Source organism: Pituophis catenifer, unplaced genomic scaffold, assembly GCF_029215685.1.
Source record: "Pituophis catenifer annectens isolate HBS135680 unplaced genomic scaffold, rPitCat1.0.hap2 SCAF_17, whole genome shotgun sequence".
Taxonomy (NCBI): domain Eukaryota; kingdom Metazoa; phylum Chordata; class Lepidosauria; order Squamata; family Colubridae; genus Pituophis; species Pituophis catenifer.
The window spans coordinates 10,953,293-10,978,496 of record NW_027256897.1 but is presented as its reverse complement, the minus strand read 5'-3'; the positions used below and the strand labels follow the sequence as shown (position 1 = coordinate 10,978,496).

Sequence of the window (25,204 nt, the reverse complement as noted above, 5' to 3'; positions counted from 1 at the left end):
GGTGTTGAGTCATGCTGGCTACATGACCATGGAAATATCTTCGGACAGCGCTGGCTCTTCGGCTTTGAAACGGAGATGAGTGCGAGGGGAACCTTTACCTAGAGAACACAGTGTTCAGTATAGAAAGGGAACTTTTGATATAATAGCAATAAACTGGGGGGGGGGGAGACGGAAAGAGTGGACAGCAACTCGTCTGGAATGGTAGAGGATCTCTTCCTTTAACAGGAGGTTGGACTAGAAGGCCTGCAAGATCCCTTCCACTGCTGTTATTCTGTTATCATTATTCTGTTCCTTTGCATGTACACTGAGAGGTTCTGTATGGGAAGTAAATTCCTTGTATGTCTAATCACACTTGATTAAACAAATTATTCAACTGAATTACTCAGACATATATTGACTGAAGGTCCTTCCACATTCAGGCATATTTAGCATTTCCCCCCATGTGAATTCATTGATGTCAATGAAGGAGTTCACCATCAGTAAAGCTCTTTCCACACTCAAGGCATTCATATGATTTTCCTTGTGTTCGATTCATTGATGGGAAAAATGGTCTTGCTTTGAACTGAAACTTTTCCCTCAGTCCAGGCATTTGTATGATTTTTCTCCTGAAACTGTGTGAATGTGAATCATTTGATGTCTACAGGGTTCCTCTCATATTGGAACACATTCCACACTCCAGGTGATTATAGAGTTTTTCTCCAGTGTGGATTCATTGATGTACGTAAAGTTTTCGTCTCTGATTTAAGCTCTTTCCTCACTGTAGACATTGATGTGGTTTTTCTCCCGAGTGGATCCTTTGATGAGAATGAAGGCTTCTCTTTGAAGAGAAACCCTTGCCACAATCCAGGCATTGATATCGTTTGTCTCTTGAATGGATTCTATGATGTTTGTAAAGGCTTCCCTTCCGATTGAAGCTCTTTCCACAGTCCGGACATTGATGTGGTTTTTCTCCTGTGTGAATCATTTCATGTCTATCCAGGTCTCTTCTCGTACTGAAGCTGTTTCCGCATTCAAGGCATTTATAGGGTTTCTCTCCAGTATGGATTTTTTTATGGTGATAGAGGCCTGAACCGTCAGTAAAGGTCTTGCCACACTCCAGGCATTCGTATGGTTTTTCTCCCAAGTGAATTTTTTGATGTCTATAAAGGCTTACCGTCACATTGAAACTCTTTCCACACTCCAGGCATTTAAATGGATTCTGTCCTGTGTGGATCCTTAGATGCCTTTCAAGGTGGTAATTTCTTTTGAAGGATTTTTCACATTCTGGGCATTGATATTTTGTTTCTCCTGAGTGGATTCTTAGATGGTTCTCCAGTTTATCGTTATTTGTGAAGGATTTTTCACATTCTGGACATCCGTATTTCTTTTCTCCCGAGTGGATCTTTAGATGCCTTTGAAAATGTCTATTTGTTTTGAAGGATTTTTCACATTCCAGGCACTGATATTTCTCTCCTTCCTGCTGGATCCTTTGTGGATTCCCAGGCATTCCAAAGGATCCTCTGCCCTCAAGGCATTCATTCAGTTTCTCTCCCCAATGGATCCTTTGATGTCTATAAAGGCCCTTGGTAAGACGGAAGCTCTTTCCACACTCCAGGCACTTATGAGGTTTCTCTCCTGAGTGGATTCTTAGATGTTGCATAAGTTTTGTTCTATTATTGAAGTTCTTTCCACATTCAAAGCATTGATGTGGGTTTCCAACTGAGTGGTTTTTTAGATGATTTTCAAGATGGTCGTTTCTTTTGAAGGATTTTTCGCATTCCGGGCACTGATGTTTCTTTCCTCCCTCCTGGATGCTTTGGGGATCTCCAGGTCTTCCGAAGGATCCTCTACCCTCCATGAATTTCTTCGGTTTCTCTCCAGAATGGATCCTTTGATGTCTATAAAGGTTTCTCAACTCACTGAAGCGCTTTCCACATTCTAGGCATTTATGAGGTTTTTCTCCTGTGTGGATTCTTAGATGTCTATCAAAGATGCTCCTATATTTGAAGGTCTGTCCACATTCCAGGCATTCAAATAGATTCTTTCTTGAGTGGATCCTTAGATGCCTTTGAAGATGACCGTTATTTTTGAAGGATTTTTGACATTCCGGGCACTGACGTTCCTTTCCTCCCTCCTGGATCCTTTGGGGCTTTCGGGGTCTTCCGAAGGATCCTCCATCCTCCAGGCCCGTCTCGGGGTCTCCGCCCGTTTCCTCCTCCCCGCATCGCCCTCCAGGCAGCCGCCTTTCCCGGGCTCCTCCTGGGCTCCTCCCTCCTGCAGCCCCGGAGCCGCCGGGCCATTCCCCGCCGTCTCCCAGGGAAGCCGCGCCGGGACCGGGCAGGGCTGCTCCGCGGGGCCCGCTCTCCTCCTCTCGGCCGGCGCCTCTTTCCTGCATCCGCTGCCATCCTCCATCCACCTGCAGGGGAGAGAGAGAAGAGGGTCACGGCTGCCTCCCCTTCCCCGCAGGGGAGGCCCAGGCCCAAGCCCCCGCCTCCCACGTGCCTCCGGGGCATGCTCCAGGCGGACACGGCCTCCCTCCCAGCGTCCCGTCTCCCTCCCCGCCCTCAAGACTAGGCCTCGGGATCCCAAGTCTCCTTTCTCTGGAGAGACCCTCCCAGACTTCAACTCCCAGGATTCCCTGCGCCCAACCCGTGTCTCTCGGCCTCCCTCCCAGGACTTCCTTTTTTCGCCGAGCCTATCAAAGCGACTCCCAGCAGTTCCCGCGCCCTACCTCCATCCGGGCAGTTCCGTCGGCTAACCACAAACCTACTTCCGTCGCTCTTCTGATTACGTAATTGTGGGCGGGGCCCCTCCCTCTGCTCCCCTGTAGCTCCTTGATATTTGTCTGATTGCGGAACGTGGGAAGAAAACTTTCTCCGGCTGCCCGGTGGATATTTGCATGCGGCAGCCTTCTGCGCCATCCCATTGGCGGGCTCTCTTTGTGACTCCACCCCTCGCTGGAGTAGCGATGCCACCGTTCGGCGCCTGGGCTCCTCCCCCGCTTTGGCTCCGCCCCTCCGCTGCTGGCTCTTCCCATCCGCTCCCTTCGCCCTCCGTGGCTCTTCCAGAGCTGCCTGTCCGCCCTTCCTACCTTAGTTGCCCCCCCCCCCGAAGTCTGGTCCGTGTTGCAGGCGGGGCTGCTCTGAGAGGCTCTGCTCTGATTGCCCCCCTCCCAAAGGGCCTAAGGAGGGTCAGTGTGTGTGTGTGTGTGTGTGTGGGGCAGAATGTGGATTCTCTGCCCCGCCCCCTGCCCATCTGGTGCCCCCCACCTCCTTTTCCCACCCTTTGCCCCTCCTCCTTTCCCCCCACCTGTCCCTGCTCTTCTCCCCCCTCCTCCTCTTCTTCCTCCCCCCTGCTCCTTTCCTGGAGCCCCCACCCCTCCATTAAGCTATGCTAAGAATACAGTTGGAAGGGACCTTGGAGGTCATCTAGTCCAGGGGTCCCCAACCTTTAGGACCTCAGGGATCACCAAATTCATAATTTTAAATTTCGCGGACCACTAATACGAATCCAGCGCGGCCGCTTACTGAAGCACCTGGACTCCCAGTGACGGGATGGGGACCTCCAGGCACTCTCCCTCCTCTCTCCCTCTCATTCTCTCCCCCCTTCTGTCTCTCATTCTCTTTCTCTCTCCCCCTCTCTCACCCCCCCTCTCATTCCCTTTTTCTCTCCCACTTTCTCTCTCCCTCATTCTTTCTCTCCCTCACCCTCCCTCTCATTCCTTTTCTCTCTCCCACTTTCTCCCCCCCACCCTCTGCCTCATTCTTTCTCTCCCCCGCCCACTCTCTCCCCTTTCTCTCATCCTTTCTCTCCCCTACTTTCATTCTCTTCACTTCTCATTCTCTCCCCTCCTGTTCTCCCTCTCCCCTCTCATTCTCTTTCCCCTTCTCTCTCTCCCCCACTCTCTCCCTTCTCTCATTCTTTCTCTCCCCCTTTCTTTCCCCTTTCTCTCTCCCCCCACTCATTCTCTCCCCTTTCTCTCCCTTTCTCATTCTTTCTCTCCCCCTTTCTTTCTCTCCCTTCTCTCCCCCCACTCTCTCATTCTCTCCCCCTCTCCCCTTTTCTCTCACCCCTTCTCATTCTTTCTCTCCCCTACTCTTTCTCATTCTCTCTCCCCTTTCTCTCTCTCCCCTTCTCTCCCCCACTCTTTCTTTCTCTCCCCCACTTTCTCTCTCCCCCCCAGTCTCTCATTCTCTTGCAGGGGGCCGATCTGGTGTTTGCAATGAAGAGCAAAATCCAGCTTCTTCTCTCCGCTGTAAGTGCAGCATCAGGATTCCACCTTGGAATCCTAAACCTAACCCTAACCCTGAAGTGGTGTGGGAAACTTTGATTGGGCTCCTCGAGAGAAGAGAGCTTGCAGGGGGCCGAGAGAGCAATGGAGAGCAAAATCCGGCTGCTCCCCAAACCAGACGCTGTTTACCGCTCCAAGTCCCAAGCGACAGGAAACGAGCGCTGCCTTGCGCCACAAATATACCAAGGTGGAATCCTGATGCTGCACTTGCAGCGGAGAGAAGCCGGATTTTGCTCTCCATTGCAGACACCAGATCGTATTAAAATGATCTGAAAAAATGCAAAATTTTCTCCGCAGACCACGAAAATTTTCTCGGGAACCACCAGTTGGTGACCACTGATCTAGTCCAACCCAACCCAACGTCCAAGCAGGAGACCCAACACCATTTTCTGACAAAAGGCAGTCCAGCCTCTTCTTGAAAGCCTCCAGAGAGGAAGCTCCCACAACACCAGGATGTTGGTCATGGGCACACTGCAATGGTCGTTAAGTGTGAAAAACGGCCGTAAGTCACTTGCGACTGAACCGTCACTAAACGAACTCTGGTAGACTTGAGGATTCCCTGTATTTATTGATTTTTTTAGTTCCTATCAACGGTTTAGCCACGCCACAAATTTCTCTTCCAAAGCAGGGAAAAAGAGAAGTCAGGGTCAATATTGCTTTGGCAGAATCTCTTCCAGGAAGACTGGATTTTATTTTCCCGGCCAGGATCGTTGGACGAGAAATGATGCCTGAAGTTCAAAACAAAGGAAGAGAATTTTCAATGTCCTCAAACTTGGCACCATCTCACAATACTTCCTTTGGGTGAACAGAAGCAGGGCAAAATGGGGGAGGGGGAGTGGGCCAGGAGCTGCATCAAGACGACTATAGTGGAGCTTCCTTAGAAAGAGGCAGTCTACCTCCAAAAATGGGTGCGTGTAGAAAAGGTGGAGCAGGTGAGGTTTGATAGGCACCTGTCACCTCCTTGGGAACTCTGATGGCTTTATGACCTCATCCATGCAAGCTAAACTGCCAGTTACAAAGTGGAGCTGAAAACAGCTGAATTACCTCCACTGTGGGAGACTTTTACCTTTGTAAACTGGCTTCTTTGCTCACCTGAAAATAAAAATACAAATCGCCAAGTAATTCAAGGAAAGCAAAAATTGTTGATTAAGGGGTGGGGTTATGGTTTTTTTTACAGGGTAAAGAAATATGAATATAATATTCAGTATATGTGACACATCAGTAAGCAAATGATCTAACTCTAATTCCCTCCATGGACAACAATGGCTGCAAAAGTTGATGGAGTTAGCAGAGGTATCTAAATGGACTGATTAAAGAAAAGAACACAATTTTGTTTCTACTTGGAAACTTTTGGACTTTGTGCTTACGGTATAATAAATCTTTGATACTGAGCTTTGCCGATTAGATTTGATGCTACAGAAGGTATGTATTATATAAAAATAAAAAGTTGAAGTGTTATGTTGTTTATTCTACTGCATCAAAAGGAGTCGGGGAAATTAATGCTTCTCCCTTTACCCTACACTTTTTTCTCCTCCACTATTTTACCTTACTTGTATTTTTCTTTATATTTTGTATTTTATGCTATGATAAATTAATAAAAAATTGAAAGCACAAATAATAGAATGCACTGATTGCTTGTGAAGTTTGAAGAGCAGAAAACAGATTCCAGATAAAACTCCCCACGTGACAAATGTACGTCTTACTCTTTCTCAGCTGGGTTTGTGTCTTTTTTGCAAGTTTTAGATGTATTCAAAGACACTCAGAATACTGTTGTGTAGTTGCTGAAACAGCAACTTCTCAGACACCAAATAAAAGCCTTAAGTAAGAAGGGGAAAACATGCATTCTTAAACTTAAAAAGGAGGTGTAGACGGCCCTGTTAAAAGGGATTATCTGTCATTTTAAATTAACGATGAAGGTTACAATTTGAGGCAACAGGATCACACACTCCTTTTAACTTGCTGTGAATTACCTTGAAGCTCTTTCCACACTCCAGGCATTTAAATGGATTGTGTCCTGTGTGGATCCTTAAAAGCCTTTGAAGGTGGTAATTTCTTTTGAAGGATTTTTCACATTGTGGGCATTGATATTTTGTTTCTCCTGAGTGGATTCTTAGATGATTCTCCAGTTTATCGTTATTTGTGAAGGATTTTTCACATTCTGGACATCCGTATTTCTTCTCTCCCGAGTGGATCCTTAGATGCCTTTCAAAATGTCAATTTGTTTTGAAGGATTTTTCACATTCCGGGCACTGATATTTCTTTCCTTCCTCCTGGATCCTTTGTCTTCTGGATCCCGGGCCTTCTGATCGATCCTCCGCCCTCGAGGCATTCATTCAGTTTTTCTCCCCAATGGATCATTTGATGTCTATAAAGGTTGCTGCTCTGACTGAAGCTCTTTCCACACTCCAGACACTTATGAGGTTTTTGTCCTGAGTGGATTCTTAGATGTTGCGTAAGGTTTTTTCTATTATTGAAGCTCTTTCCACACTCCAGGCACTTATGAGGTTTTTCTCCTGTGTGGATCCTTTGATGTCTATAAAGGTTGCTGATATTACCAAAGCTCTTTCCACACTCCAGGCACTTATGAGGTTTCTCTCCTGTGTGGATTCTTAGATGTTGTGTAAGGATTGTTCTATTATTGAAGTTCTTTCCACATTCAAAGCATTGATATGGGTTTCCAACTGAGTGGTTTTTTAGATGGTTTTCAAGATGTCCATTTCTTTTGAAGCATTTTTCACATTCTGAGCATTCGTATGATTTTTCTCCCGAGTGGATCCTTAAATGCCTTTGAAGATGGTAGTTTCTTTTGAAGCATTTTTCACATTCCGGGCACTGATGTTTCTTTCCTGCCTCCTGGAACCTTCGGGGCTTTCGGGGTCTTCCGAAGGACCCTCCACCTTCCAGGCACTTATTCGGTTTCTCTCCGCAATGGATCCTTTGATGTGTATAAAGGTTTCCCAACTGACTGAAGCGTTTTCCACACTCAAAGCATTTATAAGGTTTTTCTCCTGAGTGGCTCCTTCGATGTGTATAAAGGATGCTCCTCTGACTGAAGCTCTTTCCACACTCAAAGCATTTATAAGGTTTTTCTCCTGAGTGGATTCTTAAATGACTTTGAAGATAGTCCTTTCTTTTGAAGGATTTTTCACATTCCGGACATTTAAATGGTTTCTCTGCTGAGTGGATCCTTAAATGACTTTTAAGATTTCTGTTTCTTTTGAAGGTTTTCCAACATTCCGGGCACGGATACTCCTTTGCTTCCTCCTGGATCCTTCGGGGCTTTCGGGGTCTTCTGAAGGAGCCTCCACCCTCCAGACATTTCTTCAAATGGAGCCTTTGATGTCTATAAAGATTGCTGGTATGACTAAAGTTCTTTCCACACTCCAGGCACTTATGAGGTTTTTCTCCCGTGTGGATCCTTAGATGCCTTTGAAGATTTCCTTTACTTTTGAAGGTTTTCCTACATTCCAGGCACTGATGTTTCTTTCCTCCCTCCTGGATCCTTCGGGGCTTTGGGGGTCTTCCGAAGGAGCCTCCGCCCTCCAGGCCCATCTCGGGGTCTCCGCCCGTTTCCTCCTCCCTGCATCGCCCTCCAGGCAGCCGCCTTTCCCGGGCTCCCCCTGGGCTCATCCCTCCTGCAGCCCCGGAGCCCCCCGGCCTTTCCCCGCCGTCTCCCAGGGAAGCTGCGCCGGGACCGGGCAGGGCTGCTCCGCGGGGCCCACTCTCCTCCTCCTACTCCTCTCAGGCGGCGCCTCTTTCCTGCATCCGCCACCATCCTCCGTCCTCCTGCAGGGGAGAAAGAGAAGAGGGTCACTCCTGCGTCCCCTTCCCCGCAGGGGAGGCCCCGGCCCAAGCCCCCCCTCCATGCAGACCGGAAAGAGACTCTCCCGGACTACAATTCCCCGCATCCCCTGTGCCCAACCTGCGTCATCCGCGCTTCTCTGTCGCAGGTTCAGGCAGCTTCCCCCGTTGCCCCTTTTCTTTCTGGAAGTGGAGGCTTCACACCCTTTTTTCCACTAGTTCCGCCTTTTCCTTTGGAGATTCCACCACTTGGAGTCTATTTGCCAATCGTCGACATCCCGAGCGCAACCAATCAGCGTCTTTCTTCCTGCAAAAAGGCAGATGGCACCTGCACAGTTCCGCAAGTTATTATGGTCCGGGGCGGAGGTGGGACGGGGGGGGGGCTTTCTTTGAACTTTGGGGTCTGGTCTCTCCCCCCACCGTATTGAGGCTGGCGGAGGTCAGGGGTTGAAACCTTATATGAGCACATGAAGGGCAGCCAGTTGGGTCTATTCTGGGACCTTCGGACACCCTGAATCAGCCGCTCTTTGTGTCCTGGATTCCCTCTTTTCATTGAGGGAAATCTCTTTGCTACAATATTCTAATAAATTGCCTTTGAATGCTCCTCCCACTCAGATCCTCATTGAAGCAAGTGTGCTGTGGCTGAATCTAGGGCTCATTTGGCCTTCATTGTTCTGGGTGTTAAAGAGCTTCTCCCTGCCATTGTTTGATATAATCTATGTGGATTTCCCAAATGTGGGGACCTATTAAGACCATCCCCAAGCACCTGAAGCTCTCAGTTGGATTTATTTATTTATTTATTTTTCATATTTGTATACCGCCCTACTCCCGAAGGACTCAGGGCGGTGAACAGCCATAATAAATACAAATACATATAGAAGTTAAAAACTATTAAGAAACAGATTAAGTAATTTAGGCTCAAAGATTAAAAACATCCAAATTTATCTAAAGAGGTTTAAAACCCAATTTAAAAGCCAGTTTAAAAGCCAATTAAAAAGGGAGAGTTAGGCCAGATCAGCTTGTTGGAATAGAAATGTTTTCAGGGCACGGCGGAATATGCGTAAGTCTTGGATGTTTCGTAACTCCGGGGGAAGCCCGTTCCAGATGGTAGGTGCCCCCACAGAAAAGGCTCTCCACCTGGGGGCCATCAGTTGACATTGTTTGGCCGACGGCACCCTGAGGAGTCCCTCTCTATGGGAGCGAACTGGTCGGTGAGAGGCTATTGGTGGCAGGAGGCGGTCTCGTAAGTACCCTGGTCCTGAGCCATGGAGCGCTCTAAAGATAGTAACCAAAACCTTGAAGCGCACCCGGAAGACCACTGGGAGCCAGTGCAGCTCGCGCAGGAGGGGGGTTACATGAGAGTGCCACATTGCTCCCATTACCACCCGCGCGGCCGCATTCTGGACCAGTTGGAGCCTTCGGGTGCTTCTCAAGGGGAGCCCCATGTAGAGAGCATTACAATAATCCAGGCGTGAGGTGACAAGGGCGTGAGTGACCGTGCGTAACGAGTCCCGATTCCCTGAATGGTCCCCTTGTCTTCCAGCAGAAACCCCTACAAGGGACTCTCTTAAGGCCAAGGAAGCTTTGTGAGATATGAGCCATATTCTTAAAAAGCCCCCACCCTTTAAACCCCTGGCTTTTCCCCAGGCGCTGGGAGGTCAGACAAGGAGAAGGAGGCATGGATTGGCCCCAGGTTTTTCTTTGATGGTTTTTATTTTATGTTTTAATCTGTTGGATACTTTTGAAAACACCCTTTTGGGAGCTGCACAGAGTTGACTGAAAGATGGGCAGTTATAAGAACGTTTTAAATGAAGAAGACTCATTGGGGACCTGTTTGGTCCTCCCACTAGGTGCAGAGACTGGGTGTTCCCCAGTTGCCAGGATAGGGAGAGTCCCCCATTCCTCTGCTTTCTGTTCATCAGCTAAATGCTTAGCAAAAGATGCATCTAGCTCAGTGGTGTCACACTCTTATTTCCTTCAGGGCTGCATCAGGGTTATGTTTGACCTGGGGGGGGGGGGTCCCTGGGTAGGCGTGGCCAGCTCATCTTCACTCTTCTTGTGGGCACCTGTGGTGGCCAAGTGCTAGGACAGGATTTCCCTCAGACCCTCCCTCCTTCATAATCTTCCTTCCTTCCTCCTGCCCTCCCTTCCCTTTTCTTCTTTTTCCTTCCCTCTTTCCTTCTTTTTCCTTCCTTCCTCCCTTCTTGCCTTTCCTTCTTTGCCTTTCCGCTTTCCTGTCCCTTCTTGGATGCTCAAATGCAAAAGGAGAAACATTTCTTTTGCTTTTAGTTTCTTTTCCTAATCCTCTTCCCGTGAAAATGGAGCTGGGGGGGTGGAGGACACATTTTTGCTGGTTGAGGAGTGCAGGCGGCCGTTGCAGCTGAAAATGGGGCCAGTAGGGCTACACGCTTCCCTCCCGAGCTGTTTTCGCTGGCAGAGGCATTGTGGGCCAGTCCGATCTGTTCCCCACGGGCCAGATCCAAGCACCCTTCAGTTTGACGCCCCTGATCTAGTTCCTCCAATTGGGCAGTCCGTCGTATACACCTTGGCAACCTCATTCCGTTTTCCTTTCATATTAACCCAAATGCATTCAAGGAGGTTTTCTTCATTTATTTTTTGCATTTCTACAAAGGTGCAGCTGTTTAAGTGCAACTCCACCTCCACCTCTTTTTATTAGGTGTTTTGAAAAATTTAAATCCTCCTGAGTTTCATCCCACCAATAATGGCAGCAATCTCATCTTTGCTCTCGTATTCTGGGACGTCAGGTTCCCTCCGTTTATTCTTCATACTTTGGGTGTTGATGTGTAGGCATCTCCTCCTGTTTTTATTCTCCCTGCGTTTCCTTCCTACACCTGCATTAGTCCTGGAGGGTTGAGAAAATAATTTCCAAAGAACTTGGCTCACAGTTTATTCAACAACTTTATTTTCTCTCTCTACTCCAAGATCTCTGTACTTTTGAATGAATTTGGCAGCTCTTCGACTTCTCAGAGGGAAGGGAAAGAATTCAAACTCTTTGCTTCCTTTCCCCACCTGCCCTTCCCACAAATCACAAGAGACACACTTCAAAAACAATAAATTAGCGATACCTTCAAGTATAGCAGCCAAGTGATCCCTGCAATAGCTTTTCTTCTTCTGCTCTTCCCCAGCCTGGAGGAAGGGAAGGGCCTGGCCTTCTCCACCAGCTGACCTTCCCCTCTGCAGCAGAGAAGCGGAGTGGGGCTTTGGCCTCGTGGCATGGAGACCCTTACTGTGGCACAAAGCAAAGGGTGGGGCTGTTTGCCCCAGCAGCCGCCACACCTCCCTCACTGCCCACCGACTCTGAGGAGAAAGGCTTTCCGGGTGTGGCTAGGCCCAGAAAGGGGGACTTTGGACCCTTTGAACCCTCAGGGCATGTTCTCAGGTGCCTGTGCGGTGTCGATAGTTGTTATGTTTACCGGAGGTGTGGCCTCTGCCTTCCAGACCCGTTTCGGGGTCTCGGTCTGTTTCCTCCTCCCCACATCGCCCTCCAGGCAGCCGCCTTTCCCGGGCTTCCCCCTCCTGCGGCCCCGGAGCCCTCCCGGCCTTTCCCCGCCGCCTCCCGGGGAAGCTGCGCTGGGAACGGGCAGGGCTGCTCCGCAGGGCCCGCTCTCCTCCTCCTCCTCTTGGCCAGCGGTTCTTTCCTGCATCCGCCGCCATCCTCCATCCTCCTGCATGGGAGAAAGAGAATAGGGTTACGGCTGCATCCCCTTCCCCGCAGGGGAGGCCCAGGCCCAAGACCCCGCCTCTTGCGGACCCGAAAGAGACCCCCCCAGACTGCAACTCCCAACATTCCCTGCGCCAAACTTCATCCGGGATCCTCTTTCGCCGATTCAAGCCGCTTCCCTTGAAATTTGGGATCCAGTCCCCCCCCCCCCCCGGGCTCTGTATTGAGGCAGGCGGAGATCAGGGGCTCTTCTGGGGCTGCAACCAGATTATAAAGGGGACCCAGTTTGGTCCATTGATTAAGGCACCAGGGTAGAAAGCAAGAGACCCAGAGTTCAAGCCCCTCTTTCGGTGCAGCCCACCTCACAGGGTTGTTGTTGGGGGAAGAGAGGAGGGGGGGCGTTGCACGTTTCATTACTTCCTAGCTAACAACATAGTTGCTGGAAGGGTGTGGGGGCCTCAGGGAGCTAAAAAGACCCCTCATTTCAACCCTGAGCTACAAATATTCTTTTATTTTGTTGGAAACAAAGGAAAATATCCCCGATTTGTAAAAATAAATCCAGGATTCTAATAAATAAGATCCTACAACTCGCAAATGTGTTTTTAAGAAGCATCTATATGGCTTCCGTTTCACCCAGGACAACTCTTGTTCCTAGATAGAAGAACTAGGAATTCATACAGAAAAGGAGACCATCTCCAGTTAAAGAGGAGCTAAGGAGGAGAACCTCCTGCCAAAGGTTCCTGCTAGTGAATTTCCTCATAGAAGTCAGTAAAGAAATGATGAAACCAATAAAGATTGTTGGCGAAGGTTGTTGAGAGTGTGGTGGCGCAACAGCTTCCTGGGTACCTGGATGAAGCTGTCTATCTGGATCCGCTCCAGTCCGGCTTCAGGCCTGGGCACAGCACGGAAACGGCATTGGTCGCGTTGGTGGATGATCTCTGGAGGGCTCGGGATAGGGGTTGTTCCTCTGTCCTGGTCCTGTTAGATCTCTCAGCGGCTTTTGATACCATCGACCATAGTATCCTGCTGCGCCGGTTGGAGGGGTTGGGAGTGGGGGGCACTGTTCTGCAGTGGTTCTCCTCCTATCTCTCTGACCGGTCGCAGTCGGTGTTGGCAGAGGGGCAGAGGTCGACCCCGAGGCGCCTTGTTTGTGGGGTGCCTCAGGGGTCGGTCCTCTTGCCCCTTCTGTTCAACATTTATGTGAAGCCGTTGGGTGAGATCATCCGTGGCTTTGGGGTGGAGTTCCATCAGTACGCTGATGATACTCAGCTGTACATCTCCACCCCAGGCCATCCCAACGATGCCCTTGAAGTGATGTCCCAGTGCCTGGAGGCCGTGCGGATCTGGATGGGGAGTAACAGGCTCCGACTCAACCCTTCCAAGACCGAGTGGCTGTGGCTTCCGGCGTCCCGATATAGCCAGCTGGTACCATCGCTGGCTATTGGGGGCGAGTTATTGGCTCCCACGGATAGGGCTCGCAACTTGGGCATCCTCCTGGATGCACGGCTGTCTTTAGAAGAGCATATGACGGCCGTGGCCAGGGGGGCTTTTTATCAGGTCCGCCTGATTCGCCAGTTGCGTCCCTTTCTGGATCAGGATTCCTTACGCACAGTCACTCAGGCACTCGTCACTTCCCGCCTGGACTACTGCAATGCTCTCTACATGGGGCTCCCCTTGAGGAGTACCCGGAGGCTCCAACTGGTGCAGAATGCGGCCGCGCGGGGGATTATGGGAGCGAGGGGTCGCTCCCATGTGACACCTCTCCTGCGTAAGCTGCATTGGCTTCCGGTGGTCTTCCGGGTGTGCTTCAAGGTGTTGGTTACCACCTTTAAAGCGCTCCATGGCATAGGACCTGGGTACTTGCGGGACCGCCTTCTGCCACCGATAGCCTCCCACCGTCCAGTACGCTCCCACAGAGAGGGGCTCCTCAGGGTGCCGTCGGCCAGGCAATGTCGGCTGGCGACCCCCAGGGGGAGGCCTTCTCTGTGGCAGCCCCCGCCCTCTGGAACGATTTGCCCCCGGATATAAGAAGGATATCGGATCTTCGGGTCTTTCGCCAAGCCCTGAAAACTCTTCTTTTCCAGCAAGCAGGGCTGGCGTGAACCCCGCCCCTTTTTTAGTTTTTAATGGTTATTAATTGTTTAGTTTTAATTTGTTAATGGGTTTTAATTCGCACTGTTTTAATTTGGGCCAAAGTATATAATTCTTTTAATTAATTTTAAATTTTGTATTGTTATGTATTTTAGTTTTGGCTGTGCACCGCCCTGAGTCCACTAGGAGAAGGGCGGTATATAAATTGAATAAATAAAAATAAAAAAATAAATAATAAAAGTCATTGAGTGCTTGTGAAGCGCAAACAGAAAACATTGATTCTGGATCAAATTCCACACGTGACCAATTTTTGTGTCAGTCTTTCCCAGCTGGGTTTGTCTCTTTCCTGAAAGTTGCAGATGTATTTAGAGACACTCGGAATACTCTGTTGTGTAGTTGCTGAAAAAGCAAGTTCTCACATACCAAATAAGGAGCCTTCGTCAAGAAGGGATAAACAAGCATTCTTAATCTTAAAAAAGAGGTATAGACTGCCATGTTAAAAGGGCTAATATGTCATTTTAAATTAGTCATTTAAAAGGTGCCAGTCCGTGGGTGGAGGTCTACATCGCAGGGCACGCTGGCCTGGGCAGCAGCAGCAGCAACAGGAGCCCCTTCCAAAGGGGGAGGGGGTGTAGGAGGAAAATATATATGTGTGTCAACTGGAGCATCCAAGGGCTGAAAAAAAATTGAAAAATCCAAATATGCAGAGGTCAGTATTGGAGGGGATTTCCCCCTCTGCTGCAGTTTTCCAAAGGGGTTCTTCAGAAAGGAGGAGGGATGAGAAAGGAGAAGATGAATCCGTGTGTGGGGGGGGTGTCTGTGGAGGGGCTGGCAAGGCAGCTGGGGGGGAGGGCCTGGCTGACTTAATCCTCTTACTGTCTCTGGGATGTATTTTGCAGTTATCGTTCATGGCAGATGGATATATTGCCCCCAGGCTGTATAGGTAGTACTAACTAGATCTACAATCAGAATTGATACAAAAATTTCTGTTCTTGACAGTTGTTGCACCCCATTTTTTGCTATAATTGGCAGGTCATATCCTACAGTTGTGAAGTTGTTATGTGAATCCTCCAATGACTTTGTGGGACATCAGCTGGGAAGGTTACAAATGGTGATGATGTGACCCTGGGACAGCGCAGCCATCATAAATATATGCCAGTGGCTAAACACCTGGATTTGGACCACATGGATGCTGGAACAGTCATAGGCGTGAAAACTGGTCAAGGCCACTTTTTTCCGTGCTGCTATAACTTCACTAAGTCACTAAGCAAATAGTTGTAGGTCAAGAACTATCTCTACAGTGCTTTAAAAATAATTTAAAATAGCCCTCCAATTGGAACCCACAGAGGTCAAACTTTTTCCTGCAAGAAATCTGCAAAATTAGCCCAATTTGGTAGAAAAATTGTTCAAGTGTCCACACTGTTTCCAACTGGCATTTCAACTCAATCCCAAAACTGTCCTCCTAGACACGGTTTGGCTTTTCAAGGAAAAGAAAATGCCATTGTTGATTTTTACCTTGATGTTCTCCTCAATAAAGTTCAATAAAGTTTTGCAAACTCAGAAGATATAAATATGGGAATTCTCAAATTCAAACTAAAATTCTCATCCCACTGAAGAACTTTCCGTCCCAGAAACTCAACTGGTTTCTAATGAGCTAGAAACGATGCCTGACCAGGTTCTGCAGGATTGTCTGGGACACAACACATCCTCTCCACAACTGCTGGGAAGAGGCTCTGCGGTATCCGAAGCAGCACATTAGATTCAGTCAGTTTTCTTCCATATGAAGAAGTATCCACCTTGTGAACTCCCAAGTCTCTCTCTCCTTTTTTTTTCTGGATATGACATTATTTTATTTTCTGGGTTTTCACACTATACCACATACTTAGGCATTTGTTCCTACTGTAATAACACCAACACAACACCTGCATTATGATATCACAAACCAAGATCCTCCCTTTCGTATCTATTTTTATTTTTTTGAACTCCCAAGTCTCTTGTTATGTAATCTAAATGGGCTGTGATTAATGTGTATGGGTATATCTATATTCTTTTGAGAGCAGGCCTCAGAATTCCATTTTTTAAGTTCAAAGTCTAACAATCGGAGCAGCCCTCAACTGTAGCCCTTGGACAGGGATCAGGCAGGGATCTCGTCCACAGCTGCCCAGTTGAGAATCCAACATTCCTGAACCACTGACAGATTGACATCCAGACTCATACAAGGCCTCCCGCCCCTCCCAGGACAGCCTGCTCTGCTAGTTGCCATAAGAATGACCGACAGCAGTCAAACTCAGGTCTGGGACCCTGGGCATGGCCCTGGAAGACTAAAGGAATTTATTAAAAGAAAAACATATATTAAATTTATTAAAAGTTTTAATTGGATTTTATTACCTTTCTTACCAGGCATTTATGAGGTTTCTCTCCTGTGTGGATCCTTTGATGTTTATAAAGGTTTCCCAACTGATTGAAGCTCTTTCCACATTCCAGGCATTTATGAGGTTTTTCTCCTGTGTGGATCCTTTGATGTTTATAAAGGCTGTTGCTATGACTGAAGCTCTTTCCACATTCCAGGCATTTATGAGGTTTTTCTCCTGTGTGGATCCTTTGATGTTTATAAAGGCTGTTGCTATGACTGAAGCTCTTTCCACATTCCAGGCATTTATGAGGTTTTTCTCCTGTGTGGATCCTTTGATGTTTATAAAGGTTTCCCAACTGATTGAAGCTCTTTCCACATTCCAGGCATTTATGAGGTTTTTCTCCTGTGTGGATCCTTTGATGTTTATAAAGGCTGTTGCTATGACTGAAGCTCTTTCCACATTCCAGGCATTTATGAGGTTTTTCTCCTGTGTGGATCCTTTGATGTGTATAAAGGCTGTTGCTATGACTGAAGCTCTTTCCACATTCCAGGCATTTATGAGGTTTTTCTCCTGTGTGGATCCTTTGATGTGTATAAAGGTTTCCCAACTGATTGAAGCTCTTTCCACATTCCAGGCATTTATGAGGTTTTTCTCCTGTGTGGATCCTTTGATGTTTATAAAGGCTGCTGCTTTGATTGAATCTATTTCCACACTCAAGGCATTTATGAGGTTTCTCTCCTGTGTGGATCCTTTGATGTCTATAAAGGCTGCTGCTATGACTGAAGCTCTTTCCACACTCAAGGCATTTATGAGGTTTCTCTCCTGTGTGGATCCTTTGATGTATATAAAGATGTCCCCTCTGACTGAATCTCTTTCCACACTCTGTGCATTTATGAGGTTTCTCTCCTGTGTGGATCCTTTGATGTTTATAAAGATGTCCCCTCTGACTGAATCTCTTTCCACACTCAAGGCATTTATGAGGTTTTTCTCTTGTGTGGATCCTTTGATGTCCATAAAGATGTCCCCTCTGACTGAATCTCTTTCCACACTCAAAGCATTTATGAGGTTTTTCTCCTGAGTGGATTCTTTGATGTGTATAAAGGTTTGCCCTCTGACTGAATCTCTTTCCACACTCAAGGCATTTATGAGGTTTTTCTCCTGAGTGGACTCTTTGATGTTTATAGAGGGTACTCCTATCACCGAAGCTCTTTCCACACTCCAGGCACTTATGAGGTTTTTCTCCTGTGTGGATTCTTTGATGTTTATAAAGGTTTCCCCTCTGACTGAATCTCTTTCCACACTCAAGGCATTTATGAGGTTTTTCTCCTGAGTGGATTCTTTGATGTTTATAGAGGGTGCTCCTATCACCGAAGCTCTTTCCACACTCCAGGCATTTATGAGGTTTTTCTCCTGTGTGGATTCTTTGATGTGTATAAAGGTTGCTGCTCTGACTGAAGCTCTTTCCACACTCCAGGCATTTATGAGGTTTTTCTCCTGAGTGGATTCTTTGATGTCTATAAAGGTTGCTGCTCTGACTGAAGCTCTTTCCACACTCCAGGCACTTATGAGGTTTTTCTCCTGCGTGGATTCTTTGATGTTGATCAAGATTTGATCTCTGATTGAAGCTCTTTCCACACTCAAGGCATTGATATTGGCTTCCAACTGAGTGGTTTTTTAGATGATTTTCAAAATGTCCATTTGTTCTGAAGTTCTTTCCACACTCCAGGAACTTATGAAGTTTCTCTCCTGTGTGGATTCTTTGATGTGTATAAAGGTTTCCCAACTGACTGAAGCTCTTTCCACAGTCCAGGCACTTATGAGGTTTTTCTCCTGAGTGGATCCTTTGATGTCTATGAAGGCTGCTCCTCTCACTGAAGCTCTTTCCACACTCCAGGCACTTATAAGGTTTTTCTCCTGTGTGAATCCTTAAATGATTTTTAAGATGGTTGGGTTTTTTGAAGGATTTTTCACATTGCGGGCATTGATGTTTCTTTCCTCCCTCCTGGATCCTTTGGGGACTCCCGGGTCTTCCGAAGGAGCCTCCGCCCTCCAGGCATTTCTTCAAATGAATCCTTTGATGTCTATAAAGGTGGCTGGTATGACCAAAGCTCTTTCCACACTCCAGGCACTTATGAGGTTTTTCTCCTGTGTGGATCCTTAGATGTTTTGTAAGATCTCTTCTCTGACTGAAGCTCTTTCCACACTCCAGGCACTTATGAGGTTTCTCTCCTGTGTGTATAATTAGGTGGCTTTGAAGATTTCCTTTTCTTGTGAAGGTTTTTCGACATTCCAGACACTGATATTCCTTTGCTTCCTCCTGGATCCTTCGGGGCTTTGGGGGTCTTCGGAAGGAGCTTCCGCCCTCCAGGCCCGTCTCGGGGTCTCCGCCCATTTCCTCCTCCCCGCATCGCCCTCCAGGCAGCAGCCTTTTCCGGGCTCCCCCTGGGCTCCTCCCTCCTGCAGCCCCAGAACCCCCCGGCCTTTCCCCGCCGTCTTCAGGGGAAGCCGCGCCGGGACCGGGCAGGGCTGCTCCGCGGGGCCTGCTCTCCTCCTCCTCCTCCTCTCGGCCGGCACCTCTTTCCTGCATCCGCCGCCATCCTCCGTCCTCCTGCAGGGGAGAGAGAGAAGAGGGTCACGGCTGCCTCCCCTTCCCTCAGGGGAGGCCCAGGTCCAAGCCCCCGCCTCCCACGTACTAAGTCTCCCTCCCAGGACTCTCTTTTTTCGCAGAGCCCGTCAGAGTGCGACTCCCAGCGCTTTACCTGCATTCTGACACTTCCGTCGCCTAACCAAACACCTACTTCCGTCGCTTGTCTGATTGCGCATCTGTGGGCGTGGCCTTCTCCTCCCCTGTAGCTCGCGTATAGTTGTCCGCTTGTGGAACGTGGGAAGAAAACTTTCTCTGCGGGACCGGTGAATATTTGCATGCGGCCGCCTTCTACGCCATCCCATTGGCGGGCCCGCTTTGTGACTCCGCCCCTCGCTCCTTTCTGGAGTGGCGCTGCCGCCTTTCGGCGTTTGGGCTCCTCCCCCGCTTTGGCTCCGCCCCTCTGCTGCTGGCTCTTCCCATCCGCTCCCTTCGCCCTCCGCGGCTCTTCCAAGGCGGCCTATCCGCCCCTCCTTCGCCTTCCCCCCCCCCCAAATCTGGTCCATGTTCGAGGCGGGGCTGCTCTGACAGGCGGCTGCAGCCTTCCCTCCCCCAGGCCTACCTCGCAGGGTTGTGCGGTGGGGAGGCCGAAGTGGGGGTGGAAGCGCCTAAGGAGGGGTGGGGGCGGAATGGGGGGTGGTCTGCCTTGACCTTTCTCTGCCCCCAACTCTTCCTCTGGTCCCCCCACCCCTTGCCCCTCCTATTCTCCCCCCCTGCCCTTCTTCTGGTGCCCCCTTGGCCCCTTTTCTCCCCCCCACCCCCTGCCCCTCCTATTCTCCCCCCCCACCCCCTGCCCTTCTTCTGGTGCCCCCTTGGCCCCTGGCACTGGTGCATGTAGAAAAGGTGGAGCAGGTGAGGTTTGATAGGCACCTGTCATCTCCATTGGAATTACGATGACTTTATGATCTCATGAATGGAGGCTAAACTGCCAGTTATTAGGATGAAGATGCCATCCAAGTTGTAGGTTGGTTTTCAGTAGGGCTCCTGGACTCTGGGGAAGCTTCCCTCCACTTGTAGGAAATTTATCAAACGTTTATTCCAAGGGTGAAAACGCCAATTCTTCCACTCCATTTCCCTTCTTAGGAAAGGGAAGCTGGCTGAAGATGTGCTCCAGAAAACACCCAGCTCCCTTCCTGGTTCCTTTTAATTAGTGTTTGATAGTTTTTAATCAAGTGGGATTGTTGCTTCTAAACCTTAAAAGAGCTGAATTACCTCCACTGTGGGAGACTTTTATCTTTGTAAAGGGGCTTCTTTGCCCACCTGAAAATTCAAATACCGCCAAGTAATTCAAGCAAAGCAAAACTTGTTGGTTAAGGGGGCTAATGTTGATGTTTTTTTTTAAACAGGATAAAGAAATATGATGCATATAATATTCAGTACATGTGACCCATCAGTAAGCAAAGGATCAAACTGTAATTTTGGACAACAATGGCTGCAAAATTTGATGGGAGTTAGCAGAGGTAGCTAAACGGACTGATTAAAAAAAGAACATAATTGTGTTTCTAGTTGCAAAACACTTTTGGACTTTGTGCTTGAGGTGGGGAAAAATAAATAAATCTTCGATTTTGAGTTTTGCCAGTTAGATTTGATGCTACAGATGGTATGTGTTATATAAAAGTAAAAAGCTGAAGTGTTATTCTACTGGATCAAAAGGAGTCAAGGAAATTAATGCTTTTCCCTGCACCCTACACTTTTTTCTCCTCCTCTTCCTCCACTATTTTACCTTTACTTGTATTTTTCTTTGATAAACTAATAAAAGATTGAAAACACAAACAATAAAAGGCGCCGATTGCTTGTGAAATTTGAACAGCAGGAAACATTGATTCCAAATAAAACTCTAGATGTGCCAAATTAAATCGTTCCCACTGGGTTTTGTGTCTTGAAAGTTGCAGGTGTATTCAAAGACACTCAGAATACTGTGTTGTGTAGCTGCTGAAAACACAACTTCTCACATACCTAATAGAGCCTTCTTCGGCAAAGGGGAAAACATGCATTCTTAAACGCTTACCACCCTGCTGAATCTCACCACCTCCTCTCCACCCATCACTGATTGCTCACTTTTACTGTAGATCAGGGGTCTCAAACTCAATTTCATTAAGGGCCGCATCTGGGTTGTGTTTGACCTTGGGGGAGGGGGTAGACGTGACCAGAGGGGGCACAGCCAGCCTGATGTCACTTGTGTTGAGGGCATCTGTGGGGGTACCGAGTGTTCCACCAGCAATACCATCCTTGCGAGCTCAGTTTTCCGCTGCGATGACCTCCTGCAACCCTTTGCCAGCGAAGACGGGGCTCGGGAGGGCCCTGCAGGCCTGTCTGTTACTGTTTCCAGGACAGCCGCGTGGGCCAGATCTAAGCACCCCTTAGATCTAAGGCTAGCACAGCCTTGAGTTTGGCACTCCTGCTATAAATCACCTGCAATTTCCAGCGATTGTGTTGAGGGAAGGAGAGAGGGCTATTGTGTCCCTGGGCCACTTGGCTCCATGCTGGAAGTGAACTCCATTTTGAAGGAACCCCATTTTATTGCAGAGCTGCCGTGAAAATCGCGGCCGCTTTCGGGACGGAGCCACGCAGGCCAGGGAACAAGAGGCAGGACTCTTGCCATCTCTGCTTTCGTCCTGTGCTACCTGAGCAATGAATGGCGGCCATTGTGAAATCGGCTGCCTTTCAGGACGCGAACGCCGTCTGGCCTGCAGCGATTCCAATGGTAGAGCGCCGTTCTCTTTCTACATGAGAAGCTCTGGAGAGCCACAGAAGGAGGGTTAGCGTCCAATGCAGGGGTGAAATCCAGCAGGTTCTGGAGAACCAGTAGCGGAAATTTTGAGTAGTTCGGAGAACTGGCACCTCTGGCTGGCCCCAGAGTGGGGTGGGAATGGAGATTTTGCAATATCCTTCCCTCAGGAGTGGGGAGGGAATGGGGATTTTGCAGTATCCTTCGTGTGCCAGGCCCACCAAGCAATGCCCACAGAACCGGTAGTGAGAAAATTTGAATTTCACCACTGGTCTAAGGAGAGGAGGTGGAGAGGAGGGTGTGGGATCCAGTGCGGTAGGGAGCAGCCCGAAGGCCTGTGGGAACCTGGTGGATGGGAAACGAAGTATGGGGTGCCTCTAAGGACGGAGGCCTAGGGAGGCTGGGGAGAAGTGGGCCTGGGCCTGCACTAAGTCACCCAGAACCTTTCCTTCCCGTTACTCTGTGTTGCAGTTAATAATGCTCCCAGTTATTCAATGACCACGTTGGGGAGAGCATGGATCGGGTTAAGCAACAGCAGTCTCGAACACCTGTCCAGGTTGTCTGTCCCTTCTTGTACTACAGAGAATCAAGGTAGACTTTAAGTTTGAGATTCGTAACATTTTCTTCACCCTCTGGACCAGGGGTCTCCAACCTTGGCCACTTTTAAGACTTGTGGACTTCAACTCCCAGAGTTCTTTTTTTTTTTTTTTTTTATTGCAAAAGTTTTACAATTACATTTTCACCCCTTTTTTCACCCCCCCACCTCCCTCCCCAAACTTCCCATCCTCCCTAACCCTCCCTGACCCGCCCCCCCCCGGACTTCCCTATTACATACTCATAACTAATAACACTAATATATAAGCCTGAACCCATCCCTCCCCCTATATAATTTTTCCTCTTTAATATTTCTAATACATTATTTTCAAATAAAAGCTATTTGATACTTTCTAGTTTGGTATTTGTTCTGAACATATTCTATCCACCTTTTCCATTCCCATTCATAAGTCTCTTGTGAACAATCCTTTAAATACGCTGAAATCTTCGCCATCTCTGCAAAACTAGCCATCTTCAAAGTCCATTCCTCGATAGTAGGCAAAGCTTCATTCTTCCAATATTTACCTATCAACAATCTTGCTGCAGTTATCATATACAATATTAATTTTATTTCACCCCGTGTAAAACCCTTAACTATACCCAATAAAAACAATTGTGGAGAAAATTGAATTTTTTTCTTCAAAACATTCTGCATGACCCATCAAATTTTTATCCAAAAAGCCTTAACTTTCCTACAGGTCCACCAAACATGATAATACGTAGCATCCAAACATTCGCATCTCCAACATTTTGGCTGAACATTAGGGTACATACATGACAACTTTTTGGGATCTAAATGCCATCTATAAAACATTTTGTAGAAATTTTCCCTCAGGTTCTGGGACTGTGTAAATTTAACATTCTGAACCCAAATATTTTCCCATGTTTCCAACATCACTGGTTCTTCAAAATTTTGTGCCCACTTAATCATACAATCTTTAACTAATTCAGTTTCTGAATCCCTTTCTAGCAAAACATTATAAAGCCTTTTAATATGCATTGGACCTTTCTCTCTTATATGTCTAACCAATTCTTCCTCATGCAACATAATACCAGTTTTTTGGTCCTCTTTCCATCTCAATTGTAATTGATTATATTGTAACCAATTTAAATTAATTCCTTCGTCCAACAGTGTCTGTAATGTCTTCAGCTGCCATCTGCCCGCATCTGTAAAAAGAACCTCTTTGTATAAAAACCCCCCAACTCCCAGAGTTCTTTGTTTTGCTGGCTGAGGAACTCTGGGAGTTGAAGTCCACAAGTCTTGAAGTGACCAAGGTTGGAGACCCCTGCTCTGGACTGTATCATCTGGAGGTCCTTGGTGGTCTCTGAGCTTGCTTTCTTCCAGATGTTTCATTACCCAACTAGGGGACATCATCAGTGCTAGAAGAGAGTGTGATGTGGGGAGGACAACAACTGTGGGGTCCTTGGTGGTCTCTGAGCTTGCTTTCTTCCAGATGTTTCATTACACAACTAGGGAACATCATCAGTGCTACCGTTAGAAGGGGGGCGTTTGCAGAGTGGAGGAGAACCAGAGGACTACTGTAGGGTCCCAAGTGCTCTCTGAACTTGGTGGGTTTTGGTGGGACGTTTCATTACCCGACTAGGTTACATCATCAGTGCTAGTGATGCTTACACTGATAATGCTGAGTCATGAAATATCTGCAATTATTCAGTTATTCTTCTTTATTGACTTCATTGAGTTTCCATTCTTCTTCTTTATTGACATGGTTATATAGGTAGTCCTCGATTTACAATAATTTAGTGGCCAAAAGTTACAACGGCACTGAAAAAAAAGCGACTTACGACCATTTTGTTTTACACTTACGACCGTTGCAGCCTCTCCATGCTCATGTGATCAAAATTCAGATGCTTGGCAATGGGCTCAGACTTACGACCATGGCTGTGTCTCAAGGTCATGTGGTCAACCTTCTGACAGGCAAAAGTCAATGTGGAATCCAGATTCACTTACAAAACGCAACTGAGGTGATTCGCTTTAACGGCTGTGGCAAGAAAGGTCATAAAATGGGGCAAAAGTCAGATAAATGCCTCACTTGTCAACCGAAATTTTGGACTCCACTGCGGTCATCAGTCAAAGATTACCTGTGATCCCATCTTTACATCCCTCTTCAGTGGTTTCTTTCTCCAAAGGTCAACTCTAAATTCCTGAGCCATGCCCAGACCTGAATTTGACTGCTTTGTGTCAATCACAGGTAGTAAAATGACTCTTTTGTCATGTGTTCAAACTTGGCAGCTTGTGGACTTCAACTCCCAGAATTCTCTAGCCAGCTGGCTGGAGAATTCTGGGAGTTGAAGTCCACAAGTCTTAAAGCTGCCAAGTTTGAAAACCCCTGGTTCAAACATTCCCTCTTCTATTGCATTAACAATAGAAGAAAACCTGTCTAGATCTCTAGAGTTTTTGGGGAGGCGTTACATTTGGCACTCCTCAAAGTAAGCAGCTTTGAATGCTGCAAAATACATCCTCGGCTTGGTGTCCATCAGCTGCGTTGGGACAGATGTGTCCCAGCCAAAAGAGACAGGCAAGTGACTTAAGTTTGGATGTACTGATAGCCAGGGATGGGCTTGAAAAATTTTAGCAAGGGGTTCTCTACCTGGTTGCTAGGAGGCGTGACCATGGTGGGCGTGGACTAGTTGGCTTCCTGCACCACGATGGGGGGCAGGGGGGTTCCCTTCCCCGGGCTCCAGAGGCTTTCCTCAAGCCTCTAGGAGGATGAAAATGGCCTCCCTAGGCTCCGGAGGCCCTCTGGAGTCCGGAAATGGGCTTGTTTCTGTACTTCCCATACTTCTGGTAGGCCCGTATTTCGCCCTCTGAGCACCCTGCACTTACCTGCATCCCAAATGGGAGGGGCCAGCCAGGAGTGGGATTTGGGAGTTTTCTGAACTGCACATAATCTTAGCTAGAGGTTCTCCTGAACCACTGCGAACCCCCAGCAGCCCACCCCCTGCTGTCAGCTCCAAGAAGCAGAAACAGAGGGGTTGTTTCTTCAGAAGCTCAGCCTCAACTCCCAGCATGAGCCTCGGC

At 48.0% G+C, this 25,204-nt stretch overlaps 1 protein-coding gene and 1 pseudogene across 1 annotated transcript; both read right to left on the bottom strand.

The window, feature by feature from the left end:
- Nucleotides 1-509: 509 nt before the first annotated feature.
- Nucleotides 510-2,374, bottom strand: LOC139325871 (zinc finger protein 345-like). The gene has a single exon (XM_070955912.1). The coding sequence runs from the start codon at nucleotides 2,372-2,374 to the stop codon at nucleotides 755-757; it is 1,620 nt and encodes a 539-aa protein (XP_070812013.1). The 3' UTR covers nucleotides 510-754.
- Nucleotides 2,375-4,815: 2,441 nt separating this feature from the next.
- LOC139325598 (zinc finger protein 721-like) lies at nucleotides 4,816-18,894 on the bottom strand (annotated as a pseudogene).
- Nucleotides 18,895-25,204: the final 6,310 nt, after the last annotated feature.